This window comes from Plecotus auritus, assembly GCF_963455305.1.
Source record: "Plecotus auritus genome assembly, chromosome: 7".
In the NCBI taxonomy this organism is placed as follows: domain Eukaryota; kingdom Metazoa; phylum Chordata; class Mammalia; order Chiroptera; family Vespertilionidae; genus Plecotus; species Plecotus auritus.
This window is the reverse complement of record NC_137774.1, coordinates 40,350,339-40,369,388: the sequence shown is the minus strand read 5'-3', so window position 1 is coordinate 40,369,388 and position 19,050 is coordinate 40,350,339. Positions and strand designations below refer to the sequence as shown.

The 19,050-nt window shown below is 37.8% G+C and overlaps 1 protein-coding gene across 4 annotated transcripts; it reads left to right on the top strand.

Moving 5' to 3' along the window:
• Positions 1 to 3,793: 3,793 nt before the first annotated feature.
• On the top strand, positions 3,794 to 18,665 carry SPATA22 (spermatogenesis associated 22; the record flags this gene model as incomplete). 4 transcript variants are annotated; one of them, XM_080679623.1, is made up of 8 exons in its annotated part: positions 3,794 to 3,836; positions 5,963 to 6,043; positions 8,485 to 8,545; positions 8,675 to 8,770; positions 10,383 to 10,725; positions 12,890 to 13,019; positions 14,903 to 15,000; positions 18,474 to 18,665. In XM_080679623.1, the coding sequence occupies 8 exons, from the start codon at positions 3,794 to 3,796 to the stop codon at positions 18,663 to 18,665; spliced, it is 1,044 nt and encodes a 347-aa protein (XP_080535749.1). The 4 variants fall into 4 exon arrangements, with proteins under 4 accessions (XP_080535749.1, XP_080535748.1, XP_080535747.1 ...); XM_080679622.1 differs by having other exon boundaries at positions 5,963 to 6,091; positions 10,389 to 10,725; XM_080679621.1 differs by having other exon boundaries at positions 5,963 to 6,091.
• Positions 18,666 to 19,050: the final 385 nt, after the last annotated feature.

Below are 19,050 nucleotides of genomic sequence, written 5' to 3'. Positions count from 1 at the left end.
GAAAGTTCAGGGAACTAAAGTGGAACCCTTTCTAGTTGTCACAATCTCACTATTAGGTTGAATATTTAATGTTTGAAGTACTTAAAAGAATAAGCCTAGTAACTTCCAGCACTACAATTATTTTGTGTGTGTGGGTGGTGGTGGTATCTGATTTATTGGTAAAATAATGTAGTTTAAAGCAAAGGGAGAGTAAACTTTTTATAGTCATGGCTGCCCAATAGATCAATGCCAGAAATTTTGTGGGAGTTAAATTTCAGGTGGGATTGTTTTCAAAATAGTATGATTGAGAGATAAAGAGAATCTTTTCTCCAATATTCTATGTAAGGTATCTCATATATAATGTGGAAGTCCAACAGTCATGTAACCAAACTATTCTACTTTAATTTTCTTCTTCCCCTAGGGCCATATTGCTGTCACCATCCTGAACAACTTTCTGGGTGGAAATAAATGATAGCCAGGACAAGATAGGGATAAGATAGGTAAGTTTGTAAGCTGCTATCAAAGATTCCACATTGCTAATGTGTGTAATTCCTTACAGATATAGTAAAGGATGTTGTTCATAGTGGGTTTATAGTTTTCTTTTTTTTAATGTTTTAAAAAATTATTTTAGAGAGAGAGGAAGGGAGAGGGAGAGAGAAACATGGATGAGAGAGAAAAACATCCATTGGCTGCCTCCCACATGCCCCCCACTGGGGATTAAGCCTGAAATCCAGGCATGTGCCCTGGCCGGGAATTGAACTGGCGACCTCTTGGTACATGGGATGATGCTCAACCGACTGTGCCACACTGGCCAGGGCTATAGTTTTATTTTTAATGAGATCTCTATTTTGTGGGGGATAGGTGGGTGTTGTGTGTATATGTATATATTATGTCTATACTTATGTATCAGGTTAAAATTGGCTTCCTACTCATTTATTTTTTTTTAAAGTCTCCTCTCTGGAACCATGATGAATAACAAGTCTTTTCAGACAATTGGTTTAAAATCTTTTTTTTTTTTCCAGATTAAATGAAGACTATTTCTTCAGACTTATTCTGAAGGTTAGCATTCAAGGTTCCGTATTAGCTGGTCTCAGTCTACCTCTAATCCTATCTTCTCACATTCTTCTTTGTTGGACCTAATCTTCAAAGAAACCACTATTAGTCTCATAGTGTCATAGTCCTAGGCTTTTACTAACAACCTTCCCTCCATCTCTGCGCACTCTACACCTCTTCCTTTCACCCATTCCAGACTTCAAATGGTTGGAACGCATGGTAACAACAAAACATGGTCTTTGAACCCAGTCAGAACAGAATTTCTAGCCCTGGCCTATAGTAAGTACTCAGTAAATGGCAGTTTGTTATTCAATAAGGGCTAACATTTATAGAGCATTTACTGTGTGCCAGGACTGTTCATTTTCTCGTTTAATACTTTGAGGGCAATTAAGTAAATATTGTATTGCTGGTTCACCAAGGAGGGAAATGCTGGTCTGGAGGGGGTAAATAATTTGCTCGAGGTCAAAGGTCCAGGAAGCAGCCACCTGGAGTCGGGAGGGTCAGCGTTAAGGGTCACTGCACCATTCTGTTCCTTCCCCGACCCAGGTCTGCGAGGCACACGTGCTCCCCTCTCCGAGCTCCTGCAGCCCCGGCCCTGCCCTGGTGACCGCTCCCTACCCTGCGGGCCTGTCACCTAAACCCAGGCCTCAGCTCCCGCACCAGCACCATCCGAACCTCCTGGATTGCTGTGACTGAGAAACTAAGCCAGGCCAAGCAAGACCCTGCGACTGGTTCCTAAGGCCTGCGACCTTCCAGTCATTCTCTTCTAGGCACACGCGGTTGCCACCAGCATCTTACAGACTGACGTCCAGAACCTAATAAATGACCCCCGGGGGTGGGCAGGGGGTAGGGCGACCAGCCCTCGCACACTATTCTGACAAATCTGGGGCAGAAACCGGCTGGGCAGATCTGCCATCGTCTCACCGGTGACTAGAACAGAATCTTTCTTCTCCGGGCAGGACTCTAAAGAGGTAGCGCCATCCCTGCACCTCGTACATGACAGCGTGAGGACACAAGGGGAGGCGTGTCAACGTCATGGTTCCTGGGAGAGGGTATTTGTCCTCTTGAGCAGAAGGCCCCGTGCCCAAGGTGGTGGCCTCTGCGCCTGCGCGCGCGGGGCCGGGGGAGGGGGGAAAAAAGGGAGGCAGATGGGAGGGCAGCGCGGTCTGAGGTGCGCCTGCGCAGATTTGAGGCACTCCTGGCAGCGGGGTCTGAGGTGCGCCTGCGCAGGTTCCAGGCACGCATGCGCAGGGCTTGACTTCCCGCCCTTTTTAGGAGGTCTGTGGTAGTGGACTGGGCAGTCTCCGCGACCGTTGACTGAGGCGACCGTTGACCGAGGCGGCGAGGCGGCGAAACCTGAGGGTGAAAGTTGGGTATGGTGTTGGTGGGAGAGCCAAGAAGGGAAAGACTGTATTGTCGCTAGTTACCAAACTACCCCAATTCCTGGGTGAGGAGAGGGTGTTGGAAGAGAGCATGAGCCCTGACTGGAACCTCTCTCCCACGAGGGGTAAAAATAGGCCTCCTGGCCTCCTCCTGAGGCAGTGCTTCGGGGGTGCTGTGTGTGTGGGTGCGCGCTCGGGTTTGTAGATTGAGCAAACTTTTTGCTTGTCCTCGTCGTCAGCCACATTAATGGCAGTTGGAAGCTGGGGTGGGGACAACCCAGAGCCTGGCCCAGGGTCAGTGGTCCAGGGGGCGGATGTTGCACTTTTATTTTGTTTGCGTGAAACTCGCAAACGTCATAGCCCTTGTACCACCACCCTCTGGGTTCGGGTGTGAGTTGCGCTGGTATTTCTGGGCTGAGAAAAAGTCTCGTAACCGCCAATTTGGTTCCTAGAATGGCATCAGGAATATTTTCTAAAGGGCCTCCTAGATCCGGCTTCACGTCCAAGTTAGGAAACAAAGCAGAGGCAGTCCCTGCCCTGATGGTTCCCAGGTTTTATGTCTGTGTTTGGAAATTAACATTTACCTCCGTACGATTTGCAATTACTTAGTTGTGTTCATGTCTGTCTGCCTCACTGGGTAATGGAAGTTGGTATCTTGCCTTTTCACATGATAGGTAAGAGCTTGTTGAATTCAGTTGGGGTTGAACTATATTAGGAGGCTAAATATGGAAAAAATTATAGCGGAAATTCTGTTGTAAAAGAAAAAAGCAGAAAAATGTGTTTGTCTTGTTGAAATTCTGGAAACTTTGAGTGGAAACATCATTTCAGTTATTCTGGGTATTAAGTGAGGCCGCAGTCTTTGAAATTACATAATCCGGAGATTTCAGACTCCTGACCAGAGCAGGTGACCCGCAGTGCTGTGCTGAGACCCCGTGTTCTCCCGCGGCCAGGTCAGTGGTAGATGCTTCCTGCCTGGCCTTACAAGCATAGCGCTGGCCAGTGTTATTGCCCATTTTGCTCTATCAGACCTGGTTCAGAATTATTCTCATTTTGGGTCATTAGTTCTAAAATAAATTACATAGACTGTGTGAAATTGCTACATTTAGGAAGCAAGGTTATAATCACCCTACTCCTAGCTTATTTAGAACAGAGTTGAGAAAACAGTTTATGTTGTTAATTTTTAGAAATGAAAGACTCCATAAAGTGTTAACATGATCAGGTTTGAAACTATAGTTTTAAACCTTAGTTTCAGTAATTATTAGGCTAAGAATTTGATTTTGTTGTTGATACGGTATGAGTTATAAATCTCTTTCTTTGAAGGTTTAGTCCAATAACTTCATGGGCTAAAGAAAAAGGTATAGACTTTGATATTGACGGAAATGAAGAGAAACCTAAATGAAAATTCAACCCGAAGTACGGCAGGTATGAACAATTTTTATTTTAAAATTTTCTATATTTTGTATATACCATGTAAAGCTTGTGTAATTTATAGATGGAGCATATTGGAGGAATTTAAAAAAATGAACTTGTAGTCTAGCCTCTTTACTATTTAGGTCCAAGGAAATAAAATAATTTAAGGCAAAACATTTAGTGGCAGAAGTGGTAGTAAAATCATACTTCCCTGGATTTATTTTGTGATCTTCCTACAAACCCTAATGCTTGAGTTCTGTTTTTATTTGTATTTATGACTTATTTAAAGTATTTCCAGAAGCACTGTTGTCTCCCTAAAAGTGTTTCTTACCATTTCTGCTTCCCGATTTATTAGTTAGAGGATAAGAATGAAGAGAACCAGGGAAATGATGATAATGGACAATGAAGATAACAATAGCTATTATTTATTGTGAATGTACTGTATTTCTAGACATTTAGTTATATGTAGTAAAATATTTAATCCTTACACCAATCATTTGAGATGGGCATTATCATCCTTGTTTTCCAGGTGAGAAACTAAGGCACAAAGAGGTTGTTAAAAAGTCACTTAGGAAGTGGCAGAACCAGGTTTTGAACCTTGAAATCCGGCTCTAGAGTTCATACTCTTAATCATTGCATCATCCCGCCTCTCAGTATGTCCTATTGGCATAATGAGTTTAAGAAAATTGCCCAAGTTTATACTTTAAAGTTGTATGTAATTCAACCCTTCTTTGAAGTTGTATCCAAACCCAGGAAGTCTGATGCCAGAGCCCATATAATTTCATGAGTTATCACAGAGTCTGTATTCTCCTGTAGTATAAGTTTTGATGGACCAGCTAGAGTATGGTACAGCGACAAAATATGTAAATTGAGATTGAGGAAGCTTGGGTTGTATCTAGGTTCTCCCCCTGTGGTAGTGTGCAAACTTTTAGGACCTATTTTCCTCTGAGATATCTTTTAGTTTTACTTATAAATTCTGACTTTTGGCTTGACTTGAGATCCCAGGTCTTTTATATGGAGGGTGTGGGGGATAGTGTTTGTTCTCATTTGGATTGGATATTATCACTCTAAGGCAGCCGTGGGCAAACTACGGCCCGTTCAGCTGTTCTATCCGGCCCGCGGAGCCGAAAGAGCGGAGGGTTCTCTTGCTCTCCCCTCCGCTCCTTTACTTTGAATTTATATTAATTCACATAAACACTCCATCCATGCTTTTGTTCCGGCCCTCTGGTCCAGTTTAAGAACCCATTGTGGCCCTCGAGTCAAAAAGTTTTCCCACCCCTGCTCTAAGGCATTGTCAAAATAATCCACAGAAAATATGCATTACAGATACCTGGAGTGCTTGTTAAAAGTTCAGAGTTTTGGCTTCCAGACTAAATCTATTGAAATAAAATCCATAGTCCAAAGAGTGGTTAGGGTTTTTGAAAACATGGGTTAATGTCTGGTTCTCCCTTACCCCTTTTGTACTTGAAAGGTCCCTTCTAGTTGATATGGTAATAGGCAAGCATAGGTGGGAAATAAGGAAAACAAAAAGTAGATTTGGAAAGGGTTGGGGGTGGGAGGGTGAGGGAGGAGATGGGAATTTCTTCTAAACAAGAGGAAATAAGGCAGTGTTAACCTAGAACAAGAAAGGAATTTTTACAAAATAGAAGCAGACTAATAGCTTCAGAGAACTGACTGATGGTTGCCAGAGGAAAGGGAGTTTGGGGGAACCAGGTAAAAAGGTGAAGGGATTAAGAAGTACCAATTGGTAGTTACAAAACAGTCACAGGGATGTAAAGTACAGTATAGGGAATATAGTCAATAATATTTTAATTACTATGTATGGTGCCAGCTGGGTACTTGAAATATCAGGAGGATTACTGGATAAAATATATGATTGTCTAACTACTATGCTGCACACTGATACCTGAAACTACTAGAGTTGAATGTAAGCTGTAATTGAAAATAAAATTTAAAATTAGGAGATTTTAGAGAAACAAATGAGGCTATTTAGGATCTTAAAAAGAATGTAAGAACCAATCAAAGGTATAAAATATGTTTATAATAAATATACAATTAACATATAGAAGTAGACAAAGTATTCTATAACTAGATATATTTTCCTATTATATACTAATTTATTGGAACATTCAATTTAGGCTGTTTGCCTGTACCTTTGTTCAATCAGAAAAAGAGGACTAGACAGCCATTAACTTCCAATCCACTTAAAAATGATCCAGGTATCAGTACTACTTCTGACAGTTATGATTTCCCTCCTCTACCAACAGGTAAGAAAATAAGTTGCAAACTTTTATTTTATAATTTTATTGATTTTTTACAGAGAGGAAGGGACAGGGATAGAGAGTTAGAAACATCAATGAGAGAGAAACATCGATCAGCTGCCTCCTGCACACTCCCCACTGGGGATGTACCCGCAACCAAGGTACATGCCCCTGACTGGAATCGAACCTGTGACCCTTCAGTCCGCAGGCTGACGCTCTATCCACTGAGCCAAACCATTTAGGGCTAGTTGCAAACTTTTAGAAAATAAGAACTAGCATTATAGAAAATTACCATTTCTATTTTATGTTTTTCTTCTTTCCATTATCCAAATATAGGGATTACTTGGCTCTTTCTGAACATTCCAGTACTGTAGTTTGAGTTTCCTTGTCTACAAGGGTGGCTTAGGATTTTAAATGGAGTATCTTAGATCTGGAGCCTTTGTTTTAATGAAATGGTAACCTATATTGTAAATAATTTTATTTTCTTTTTCATGATAATATGGATATTGTGGTTTAGACATGTGGTGCTAACGAATGAAGAAACTCAAATTGCCTCAAGAATAAAATGTGCATGGGAATACAGGAAAAATTGGAAAAAATAGACCTTAGGAAGGGTAGAAGCCCAGGAATTTCTAGTGTTTAGCTGCAGTCTTTTTTTCTCTTATAGTATTTTTATCTTTATTTTATCTTTATTTTGTTGGTTTCCTTATAGTTTCAACAAGTACATTAACTAAATTGCCCTTGCTGAGAATTAACATAACCTTTTATTTTTTTATTTTTATTTTTTTAAATTTCTTTATTGATTAAGGTATCACATATTTGTCCTCATCCCCCCATTCCCATCCCAAACCCCTCCCCACGCATGCCCCCACCCCCTGTTGTCTGTGACCACTGGTTAGGCTTATATGCATGCATACAAGTCCTTTGGTTGATCTCTCCCCTTTACCCCCACCCTCCCCTACCTTCCCTCTAAGGTTTGACAGTCTGATCGATGCTTCCTTGTCTTCGGGTCTAACATAACCTTTTAATTCTAGTTCTCAGAGCCCATACTGATCTCCTGTATCTCTTGATTCAAATTCTAGACCCTGGGAGGTCTTAAACTTTACTGACTTTTTACTTATCTTCGGAAAGAAGGCATGGACAGAAAGACATTCTGAAATATACTTGGTGCATGCTGGTTATATACGTTTACATTTTTCTTAAAAAATAATAGACTTATGCAACTAGAATTTTAAGATCAATCAGTCTCTCTCTTTCTCAATACTTGTATTGTTAATTTTACCCAGTGTTCAACCATAGACCTTAATCTACTTCTAAATTTATATTAACATTTGAGGAATTTGAAGAATTTCATATTTTCCAATTTTTATGGATAAAATATTTACATGAATATGCATAAATGGGCATTTGTCTGGTTATTCTCTGCCTTTTAAAAAATTCTGACCCTAGCTGGTTTGGCTCAGCAGATAGAGCATTGGCCTGTAGACTGAAGTATCTCTGGTTTGATTCCTGGTCAAAGGCATGTACCTTGATTGCAGGCTCGATCCCCAGGCCCAGTCAGGGTGTGTGTGGGAGGCAACCAATAGATGTCTCTCTCTCACATCGATGCTTCTGTCTCTCCCCCTCCCTTCCATTCTCTCTAAAAATTAATGGAAAAATATTCTTGGGTGAGGATTAACAAAAATAAAAAATTATCCACCAGTTAAAATATTTTTATAAGTAGCATAATGTTGACCTTATATTAACAACAGTTTGAGCTGCTCCATAGAGAAATTTGTATCCTCCTAAAATACTGAACTCTACAGGCTCTGACCAGGATAACTGTCAGAGATAGAAGATTCTTATATTAGGTAAGAGAGAAGACTAGATCAGTGTTTTTGAAATTTTGAAAGATTGGTTGGGAAACAATCAACCTTAAAAAAAAAAAAAGAAATAGAAGAGAGTAGAGTAGAATAGGAAATACCAGAGTGTATCACACATAGTAAGAATAAGAATTGGTGAAATTTTATGTTCTTTCTTCCCCCACCACACCCACACATGCACACCACACATACATATGTTCTGAGTTATGATGTGTTTTTTGCTGTGGGTTGGAATAAAAAAGTTTAAGAAACATTGATTACATTGAATTCATGTTACACAGTACAAGGTACTATACTGGGATTGATTGCGCAAAAGATACAGATAAACCTGTTGCTTTTGCATAAAATACAGTGGGGGAGAAAGACATCTATAAAAATTAATAAGGCATGCTGTGAGAGATTCTTCAACAAAGTGCTATTGAAGAACAAGTCCATATCTTTAAGTTCTTTTCTTCAAGCTTTCAACTGTCAAATAAGTATGAATTATTTTTTTTAAAATGCTACCTATTTTACTTTTTCTCTGTTATATCTTTTGAGATTGGGCCTGGGAAGCAATGAATCCAGAGTTGCCTCCTTTAACGAAAACAAACAACACAGGGTATGTGGAAACATATACATCAATGAATGTGTGTCTGTTACTGACTGATGTTATTCTTCTATGTATATTTTACATTTTTAAATTTGGAAACAAACTATTAATATTTAATAAGATATGTTTCCTTGAAAGGCAAATACCACATTCAGTTTCTCATCCTTTGAGAAGTCAAGATTCTATGTCTAAGTCTATTCAACCAAACACTGAAAGGAGCAAGAGTGGTTGGAGGTGAGTCTACTTAAGATTTCTTCCTTTTTTTTTTAAAAAAAAATATATTTTATTAATTTTTTACAGAGAGGAAGGGAGAGGAGAGGGATAGAGAGCTAGAAACATCGATGAGAGAGAAACATCGATCAGCTGCCTCCTGCACACCCCCTACTGGGGATGTGCCCGCAACCAAGGTACGTACCCCTGACCGGAATCGAACCTGGGACCCTTCAGTCCGCAGGCCGACGCTCTATCCACTGAACCAAACCGGTTTCGGCAGATTTCTTCCTTTTTTTATTCCTTCTCCTCTCCCTCTCTTCTTTATCTTTTCCTCCTTTCTCAGAATTACATTTAGGAAATTTCTATGCTTAACAACAACTATAGCAATATTAGCTACATTTTATAAAAAAAGTTAAAAAGACTTTAGGTAAATTTGGCAGTGATTATATTTCCAAAGATTTCTTCATGTTGTAATGAAATTTCTCCCAATATTTATCACTATGAATTTATGATTTTTTCTATGGATCATTAGTGATCTAATTGAAAATAGGCAAAAAGTCAGAAATAACTGTGTCTTAATATTGGATATATTTAGAAATTGAGAACCAAATAGAATGCCCAATCTTATCCTACCTAGTAAGGTAAATAGAATGGAATAAGAAAGAAAGATGGAGACTGAAACTCATATGCATCTGCAGTGGTAGAGCTCAAGAAATGAGGACATCAAGGATGATGGTCATTGACATAAGGATTAACTTCAGTGCCTAAATATTGTGAAAAAATGAATAGAAAAAGGGACATGGATTACTTTTTAAGTTGGATTTTAGTATTCTTGGGTAAGTGGCAACTACTGGAGGAAATAATTTGGGGAACAAAGTATTGGAAAAAAAGCATCAAACATATATTAGTAATTGTTTAGTGCTTCGATATGCTATTTTAATTTTGACAACAAGCTTATGAAGTTAATATTACCCTGACTTTTATTAAATATATAATATTTTTAAAAAGGGGAAACTTAATAAAGTTGTTAATAAATACATCAAAACAATATTTTCACTTTTAAATAATGAGTTTTGATTTTATTATCATGCTAATTTCCTCAGGACCATTCAGTTACTTTCTTCAAGACTAGGGCTTGAAACTAGGCCTATTAATGGTTTGGAGATGGTTTTTGGAGGCATAGTTTCAGCTGCAGGTGCTAGGAGAAAGTCTATTGTGATAGGCATTAGACAGAGAATTAGGTAACAAATTGTAATCTGGACAGTCACCCAATCCTATATAATAAAAGCCTAATATGCTAAGTGTCCAACCATTCGTTTGACCGTTTGACCTGTCGCTATGATGTGCACTGACCATCAGGGGGCAGACACTCTTACTGGTAGGTTAGCTTGCTGCTGGGGTTCAGCCGATCGGGACTGGGTGAGATGGGCCGGACACGCCCTCCCGCGGTCCATCCCTGGCTGGCCAACCTCCCGTGGTCTCTCCCTAGCCGGCCGGCCCGAGGGACCCCACTGGTGTACAAATCTGTGCACTGGGCCTCTAGTTCAGAAATAAGAATTAATTATTAATTTTTAAATTAAGAAAATGTAAATGGAAACAACAACTAATATTAATTTTGAAAAAACTATTACAGCTACAGAGATGGCAACAAAAATACCAGCTTCAAAACTTGGGATAGAAGTGATTTTAGGCCTCAATGCAAAAGAACAAACCTAGCGGCAAATGAAGGAATAAATTCTTCTCCAGTGAGTTTGGGAGTGCAACAACAGAAACAGTTAGGAGTATCTCAACTTCCTAACTTATCTCACCAAAGAGAATGTGAAGTACTCAGACAAACACATTCTTCAAAAATACCTGGCTCCACAATGAGAGGTCTAGAAAAAAACAGTACATTACAGGCATTTAAGCCCAATATCCAACAAAATCAATTCAAGAAAAAAATGTTAGGTGATATTCCAGAAGAAAACGCTCTCAAGGTAATCTTTTAAATATGACTTATTTACATTTTGTATTTACATGTAAAAAATGAGATAAATAAGTATTTAGAAAATTACAGAGATAAGAACATTTGAAATCAATCCCATGGCATGCAGGTCAGTTGGAGTGAATGAATGTTAGTTTCTAAAATATTTCCGTAGAGGTTGTGAATGGCTGCTCCTTTTCATAGTTGCTTTAGAGTGTCCTACTGGGTTCTGAATTTCACTGTGTACTAATAATTGAGATGATGACAGTGTATCTATTGCTTGCATAAGTTCTCTAAGCTCCCCTCGAAGTAACAAGGGTCAGCAAACTTTTTCTGTAAAGGACCAGAGGGTAAATATTGTTGGCTTATGGGCCATATGGTCTCTCTTGCAACTACTCAGCTGTACCAATCAACCCTGCCATTGTAGCTTAAAAGCAGCCATAGACAATACATAAATGGATGAGTGTGGCATGTTCCAATAAAAATTTACAAAAACACAGCAGGTTATATATGGACTACAAGCTATAGTTTGCTGACCTTTGCTCTATAATCTGGCTTTATTTTACCTCTGACCTCATGTTTCATATTCCACTAATTCTCCAATGCACTTGCCATTTTCAGATATTCACAATTCTCTAAACATAATATACACGATAATATGACTCTGCTTTGGCTTATGTTCTTCCTATATCTGTACTTCCTTCAGCCTTACTTCCTGTTTCCATTCTTTACTGTTACTGTTCTTTGCAAATGTCTATACTACCGGTAGTAGCTGGTTTGCTATCTTCCCTCCCTTGCCCCCTGGCCCAATGGATTGTTTACCCTCTGTCCTTCTCTGTGCTGTGGAAGGCTGAATTGTACTACATAGTGCATCATCCTAGGATCCCTTAGCTGACTTCTGTTAGGGGTCAGCCAGTGGGAGTCACTGGGCAGGACATCAAAGGGTGAGGAGAGAGGTTGGGTTTTTCTATGCCCTCCCTGCTTAAATGTAGTGTCACAGGTAGTAGCTGTGTCCCTGCATCATATAGCCCCTTCATGAGTCTAGCTTTCACAGGTTTGTTAATTTTATTTCCTCCCCTTGTCCTTTCAGCCTAGGAGTGGTAGAAGTTTTGTATTGTTGTTAGTTTTTGAGTGTTTAAGTGCCTTAGGTTTGTTTTGCCCACATGTCTGTGAGCAGTCTTTTCAGTAAGCCATCTGAGGTAAATTCTCTTTCCCTCCTGGAAATCTGACTAAAATAGCATGTTTCATAGTGGTTCTCAACCTTAGGTTTCCTTGTACATAAGAATGATACGACATAGTGACCTTAATAAAAGTGGCTCATTATGGCAGTACTCCTCCATAGGAGACATTCATACCTTAGTTAAGAGGGGGAGAGGGAGGAAAGGTAATTATAGTTGGAAAACAATGTTCCTTCAAGTGTTCTTAGATATGCCTTGCCCTTACAAAGGAAAGTGCCACCACCATCCCCTGAAAATTTGTATCTTAACACATTGTATTCTTAGTTGATCTTTAAAAATGGCAAACACATCCTATCTCAGGGCCTTAACACTTGCTATTCCCACAGTCCTCACTCAACAACCTATTTAAAATAATTATCTGTCTATTTTTAGTCTTTTATCCTGTTTTTCAAATGTATAAGATATATTAATTCCTGACATTCTATTATATATTTATTGTTTATTTTCTGAATTTCCCACTGGATGTCAAAATCTATGAGGGTATATATTGTCTGTTTTGTTCACTGTTGTGTCCTCAATAGTTATGTTTGGCACATAGTAGTACCAATATGTACTTTTTGAGTGAGCGAATGAATGAATGATTCCCCTCCTAGAGTATGAGAACATTAAGGAAAGGAATTGTGTTCTTTTCACCTATATTTATCACACGTTTGGTACACAATATTTAAAAAATATTCAACAAATGAATGAATCAATAGATGCCCATATAAATAATTCTCTTCTTGATTGTCTCCAAGTGTATCCTAGTTTCTCCTCCTATAAAGTGCTAATGATGCCTTTAATTTATGGGAGTAACTGTATTAAAACTTTCAATAGTTCTTTTACATATTTTATACATGTGCCTATTATAAATACCTAGAATCCTTACAAAGAAAGTGAAAGAGTATGATGGAAAATATGAAATGTTTTTCTAATGCTTTCATTTTATGTTTTCAAAAGGATGCCTCATTGTATCAGTTAAAACTTAAGGAAAAAGATAATTCTTTAAGAATTATATCAGCAGTTATTGAAAGCATGAAGTACTGGTGTGAACGTGCCCCCAAAACTGTACTTCTTTTTGAAATATTGGGTAGGTATAATACTTCAAAAATATTTAAGTAATACTATTAGATAATAGTGTTCAATGTCAATAGGAATACCTAGGAGATCTTAAAGAAAAAACATTTTGCAAAAGGAGATTTTAGTTAATGAGGATTTTTTTCAGTTCCTGGGTCTGTCATTGATTTGTGACTTTAGATATATTTGGTTATTTATGTAGTATTCTTCTGATTCATAATGTTAAAACTGAAAAGATTATTACAAGTAATCTAATTCAACCCTTGAAGTTTGTGAGGAAATGGGGCAAATAGACTTGACTAAAATCACAAAGCTAGTCAACAGCAAAAATGGATTTAGGATCTAAGTTCCTTATTCTCAATCTAGTGTTATTTCTACTATACGTGACTAAATCTAGTAGTAATTTTGTGTATAAATTAAACCATATTTTAAATACTCTGAAAGAACATTTGTAAAGAACCCTTTACTGATATGAACACCCTATAATTAATGTTTTCTAAATTAATATTTAAAAGGGGAAGAGTTTTATAGAGTGTTTCTAGAATTTGATTTTACCTAGAATAAAGAGATAAACAAGTAAAAGTAGAGATTCAGAACATTCTTCTTTCAATAGTTTAAGTAAAATAAAAATTTAATTTAAATTATGAAATATTCTAAACATACAGAAAAATATAGAGAATACCCACATTCCCATGTTATAGATTTGAAACTCCTATCTATTTTTCTTCTTCTTTAGAAATAATCACTGTGGTATCTTTCCTGTCCATGCTTTTATAATATTACTATATAATCTGATTTCATAAATTTATGTGGACTTTTAATTGCTTTTTGTGTTTTAAAATACACAGCTTGCATTTTCATCCAGTATTATGTTTTTGGATTTAGCCATTTTCTGTCCTGCCATAATATTGTCTTTATCTTGGAGCTCCAACTGTGGCCTGTTCAGCAGCTTCTGACTCTTTACTTTTGGCATTAAGATGCTTATCAAAGTTGTTTATACCACCCATCCTTATACCACAGTGTCACATTCTTCGATGATTTACTTTGGTTGCTCTTTTCCAGAAGCTAGCATATGACCCCTTGCATATAATTTCCTGACTGGTAACAAGTCCATCACCAAAACCCTGTCTGTACTCTGAAGCTGGGGAATGGGATACACTAATTAGTTTAAGTCCATCTCAACTCACTCCTGCATCTGGGGTTGGGGACAAATTCCATTCAAATTATATGGCTAAGAATGGCATAGGAGAGGTTTTCTAAAGGAAAAGCTAGGTATTATTAATAGGGGAAATGGAGGCTGACCTCAAAATAACAAATGTTCACTCTCAATTTTCAGAAAGTGGCTGTTAAAGGAATAAATAATGCTCTCATTTGATACTTTCTTGAGATAAACAATTATTATTTGCATTTTATAGATGATGAGACAAATTTGAAAGAGTTTAAAACAATTTGCTCAATTTAGTAAGCTGAAGAACTGGGACTCAAATGCATGCCTTTTGATTCTAATTCAATGTTTATTTTTTTCATTAAACCACGATGCTTATTAGTTATATATGTGTATTTCATTATTATAATGTAGTAGACTGATCTGGGGATTTAACCACTCTATAGAATACATTCTAAGAAAAAGGTTCAGATGGCCAGCTATTGTCAGTTGCATGAACTTTGGCATATAACCTCTTCCTAAGTTGGAGAAGGCCAGAAATTTTCTTTCCCTTAGAATAAAACAGTTTCAAAAATATCCTTTCCTCTTTAAATGTCTTCTTTATTACTGTATAAATAAAACTGTGAGAGAGTTGGTATGGGAATAGTTATTTAAATATCAACTTCTCTTTGTTAAATTTCATTTGCATTTTACCATCAATTATTCCCCCTTTATTCTTTCTTGTTACGTAGGTGTTCTCGATTCAGCTGTTACACCTGGACCATATTATTCAAAGACTTTTCTTATGAGAGATGGGAAAAATACTCTGCCTTGTGTATTTTATGAAATAGTGAGTATTTGAGTATTCTTTGCAAAGCCTATGCCAACAAAACATACAAATGTAGACTGTAATTCCATTGCAGTAGAAATGATGTTAACACTTTAGTTGTACTTTCAACATTTTGTTTGGTTTTAGTTATGATTTTAAGATTATTTGTTGAACTAATATGGAGAGCCTACTATGTGCCTGGCCCTGTGCTAGATGCAACAGATACAAATTGGAATATGAATGGTAAATGGCTCTTTCAAAGAGATTATAATCTCAGTAAAAGACGGTTATATAAATGTTACATTGTGGTATGTTAAGTGGTATGCTAGAGGTATGTGCAGGGTGCTATAAAAGTGGGTAGGAAGATCAGGAAAAAATTTGAAGAATGTAGTAACCTTATTTTAGATATTTAAGGACTAAATAACCAATGTGTGTTTGGGGGAGAGGAGAGGTAGGAAGGAAAGCACACTAAATTGAGAGAGCAGCATATTCAAAGACAAGAAGCTAAGAGAGAGCCTGGATTGTATAGGAAACTGCAAGTAGTTTATAGTTATCAGAGTGTAGAGTTAGTAAGTGATGGGGGTAAGAGTAATAGTCCTGAGGTTGGGGGAAGGCAAATAGTGGACTGGAATATAAGGAAGAGGCTTATTGATGAAGAATGGGGTAACAAAGGAAGTCTGGAGGCCTTATATGACTTACATACTTTGTGAGTTTGGCATTAATTCTGAAATTGACTAATTCTGAAATCAGACATGGATTCTAGTTTTTATTTCACCATTTACTAGCTTTATGACCTTGAGTAAGCTACTTAAACTTTCTGAGCTTCAGGTGTTTTATCTGTAAAATGAGAAGACAAATTTTTACTTTGAAAGGTTGTTTTGGAGATTAGATAATGACACATGAGTGTATAGCATTTCTGACACATAGTAGATGATCAAGAAAAAGTAGTTGTCAGGTTATTAATTTCTAAAATATCCTGAGTGTTTATTATTCTCTAGTCTTATGACTTTTTAAAATAAAAAACTTTATACAACAAAGTGCACAACTCATAACTGTACAATTCTGTGATGTGTCACAAAGTGAACATTACCAGGTTAAGAAATAGAACATTGCGATTACTCCATGCATCCTTGTGCTTCCTCCTGTTCACTACCTCCTGTCTCCTAACTTTTAATATTATAAATTAATTCCACCTCTTTTAAAGCTTTATACAAATAGTATCATATGGTATGTTTTATTTTATGTCTGATTTCTCTCATGGAACACAATGTAAGATTCATCTTTATTTTTGTATGTAGCTATAGTTCATTTATTAATATTTATATTAGAGGCCTGGTGCACAAAATTCGTGCACAGGGGTGTGTGACCCTCAGCCCCACCTGCACCCTCTCCAATCCAGGACTGCTGGCTCCCAACTGCTCGCCTGCCTGCCTTCCTGATTGCCCCTAACCACTTCTACCTGCCAGCCTGATCACCCCCTAACCACTCCCCTGCCAGCCTGATTGATGCCTAACTGTTTCCCTGCCAGTCTGTTTGCCCCTAACTGCCCTCTCCTGCAGGCCTGGTCCCTCCCAACTGCCCTCCCCTGCTGGCCTGATCACCCACAACTGCCCTCCCTTATAGGCCTGGTCCCTCCCAACTGCCCTCCCCTGCTGGCCATGTTGTGGTGGCCATCTTGTGTCCATATGGGGGCAGCCATCTTTGACCACATGGGGGCAGCCATCTTGTGTGTTGGAGTGATGGTCAATTTGCATATTACTCTTTTATTAGATAGGATGTACAATGTTCTGTTGTCTGAATATACCACGGTTTAGTTTTCCATCCTACCATTGATGGGCATCTGGGTTATTTCCAGATTTCTTGCTATTATGGGTAATGCTCTATGAACATTTTTGTATACGTCTCTTGTGCATATGCATGCATTTCTGTTGGGTATATACCTAGGAGTAAAATTGCTGCATCATAGTGCATGTGTGTAGTCTAATACAGTAGTTACTGCTAAAGAATTTTTCAAAGGGTTGTGCCAATTTATACACTCACAATCAGTGTAGGTGAGTGTAGTTTCTTTCATTCTTTTCAACACTTAATATGCCAGTCTTCTTTATTTTAGCTGTTCTAGTGAGTGTTTAGTGCATTTCTCTACAGTTTCCAGTGACTAGTGAAGTAGAGCATCTTATATACTTACTGGCCATTTAGATATCTTCTTTTGTAAAGCCTGTTCAGGCCTCATGTTTTTTTCTTTCTTTTTTTGTTGATGTTGTTAATCCTCATCTGAGGATATTTTTCCATTGATATTTAGGGAGAGTGGATGAGAGAGGGAAAGACAGATATGCATCAGTGTGAGAGAAACACATTGATGAGCTGCCTCCTGCATGCACCCTGACCAGGCCCCGGGCCAGGGAGGAGCCTGTTCTTGACTGGAATCGAACCCGGGGACCCTTTGGTCCGCAGGCTGATGCTCTACTGAGCCAAATCAGCTAGGGCTCATGTTCTTTTTTTCTGTTGAGTTATTTGTCTTTTTGTTACTGATTTATAGGAGATTTAAAAAAGATACTATTCTTGGTACAAGTTCTTTGTCCATTGTGTATATTGCAAATATTTTCTCATATTTCATGGTTTGCTTTTTAACTTTTAATGGTGGCTTTTGAGGAATAGAAATTCTTCACTTTAATATGGCTCCTTTAGCAATAATCAACATCTTTCCTTATAATTAATGCTTTTTATGACAATTTAGTGAAAGCAATCCCAGAATAGTTTAAATTTACTCATGATCAAGAGGCTTTGATGCTGGATGATTTTTTTTTCTGGTTTGTTAGTCCCATTAAGGCATAGCCCTTTTGGTTCCCAATCCTAAGCCTGGGGTGGGATGGGTGTGGTTACCAGAATCTCTTTTTCTTATGAGCCTCTGATTCTACTTTTTTTCCTCCTAGCCTATGAGCCTGTCAAAAGCTCTGCTCAGTTTCTTAGACTCTCATTGTCTTAATCGACAGATACCTCAAGGGGAAAGCATCCCCAAATATCAGGCCCCATTCTGGACTCCTCTCCTTTCCCAGATAGAGTCTGTAATTCCTCATTGTCTTGGTATCTCTCTGAAATCTACGAGGAGATTTTTAAGTATTTCATCCAGCTATTCCAGTTGCTCTTAGCTGGAGAGTTGGTATGAACTACCTTTCTGCCATCAACTGAAAGTAGAACTCTGGCAGTCTTATAGAAGTGAATAATTCATGTGCCATTATATTGAGAATTAGTCAGTCTTTTAAGGAGTAGCAGTTTGCTAGCTTGTAAGAAGCCCTACCCAAGTAAAGGTCTTTCCTCTGTGATAGGGCACTCATACATGCCCAGCTGTCATGGTTTTGTCAGCAGTGGGGCCCTAAATCAGGTAAGAGAGTTGTAGCATTTTGGGTGTTTCATATTTAGTTGCTCATATAGTTTCAAACAGTTGAAATTTAGATGAAGTAATAGATGACTATTGATATTTATCTTTTTAAAAACAGGATCGTGAACTTCCAAGACTGATTAGAGGCCGAGTTCATAGGTGTGTTGGAAACTATGACCAGAAAAAGAATATTTTCAAATGTGTTTCTGTCAGACCAGCATCTGTTTCTGAACAAAAAACTTTTCAAGCATTTGTCAAAATTGTAGATACTGAGATGAGATATTATACCAATGTAATGAATGAAATTTAAATAGTGAAGTTTAAATACTGTAACTTAAAGCACTTTTCTGTTATTGTTTAAATTAGCACCTGCACAGTTTTATAGCTATTGCTTTTCTGTATTTCAGTTGTTGAACTAAAATATTTAAATGCTTTCAAATGTGTAAAGAGTTTTTGAAAAATAATTTTACTGTCTTTCATAAAAAACACATTTGCTAAAATTCAATAACCATTTCAGATAAAAATGTTCAATATAATGGAAATAGATACTTTTTTAACATGAGATAATACTATTGAGTTAGCCCCAAATCCAACATCAAACTTAATGGGGAAATATAGAGACATTCCCACTAAAGTCAGGAACAAGATGACAAGGGTGCCCACTATTAGTACTGTTACTAAACATTACTGGAGCT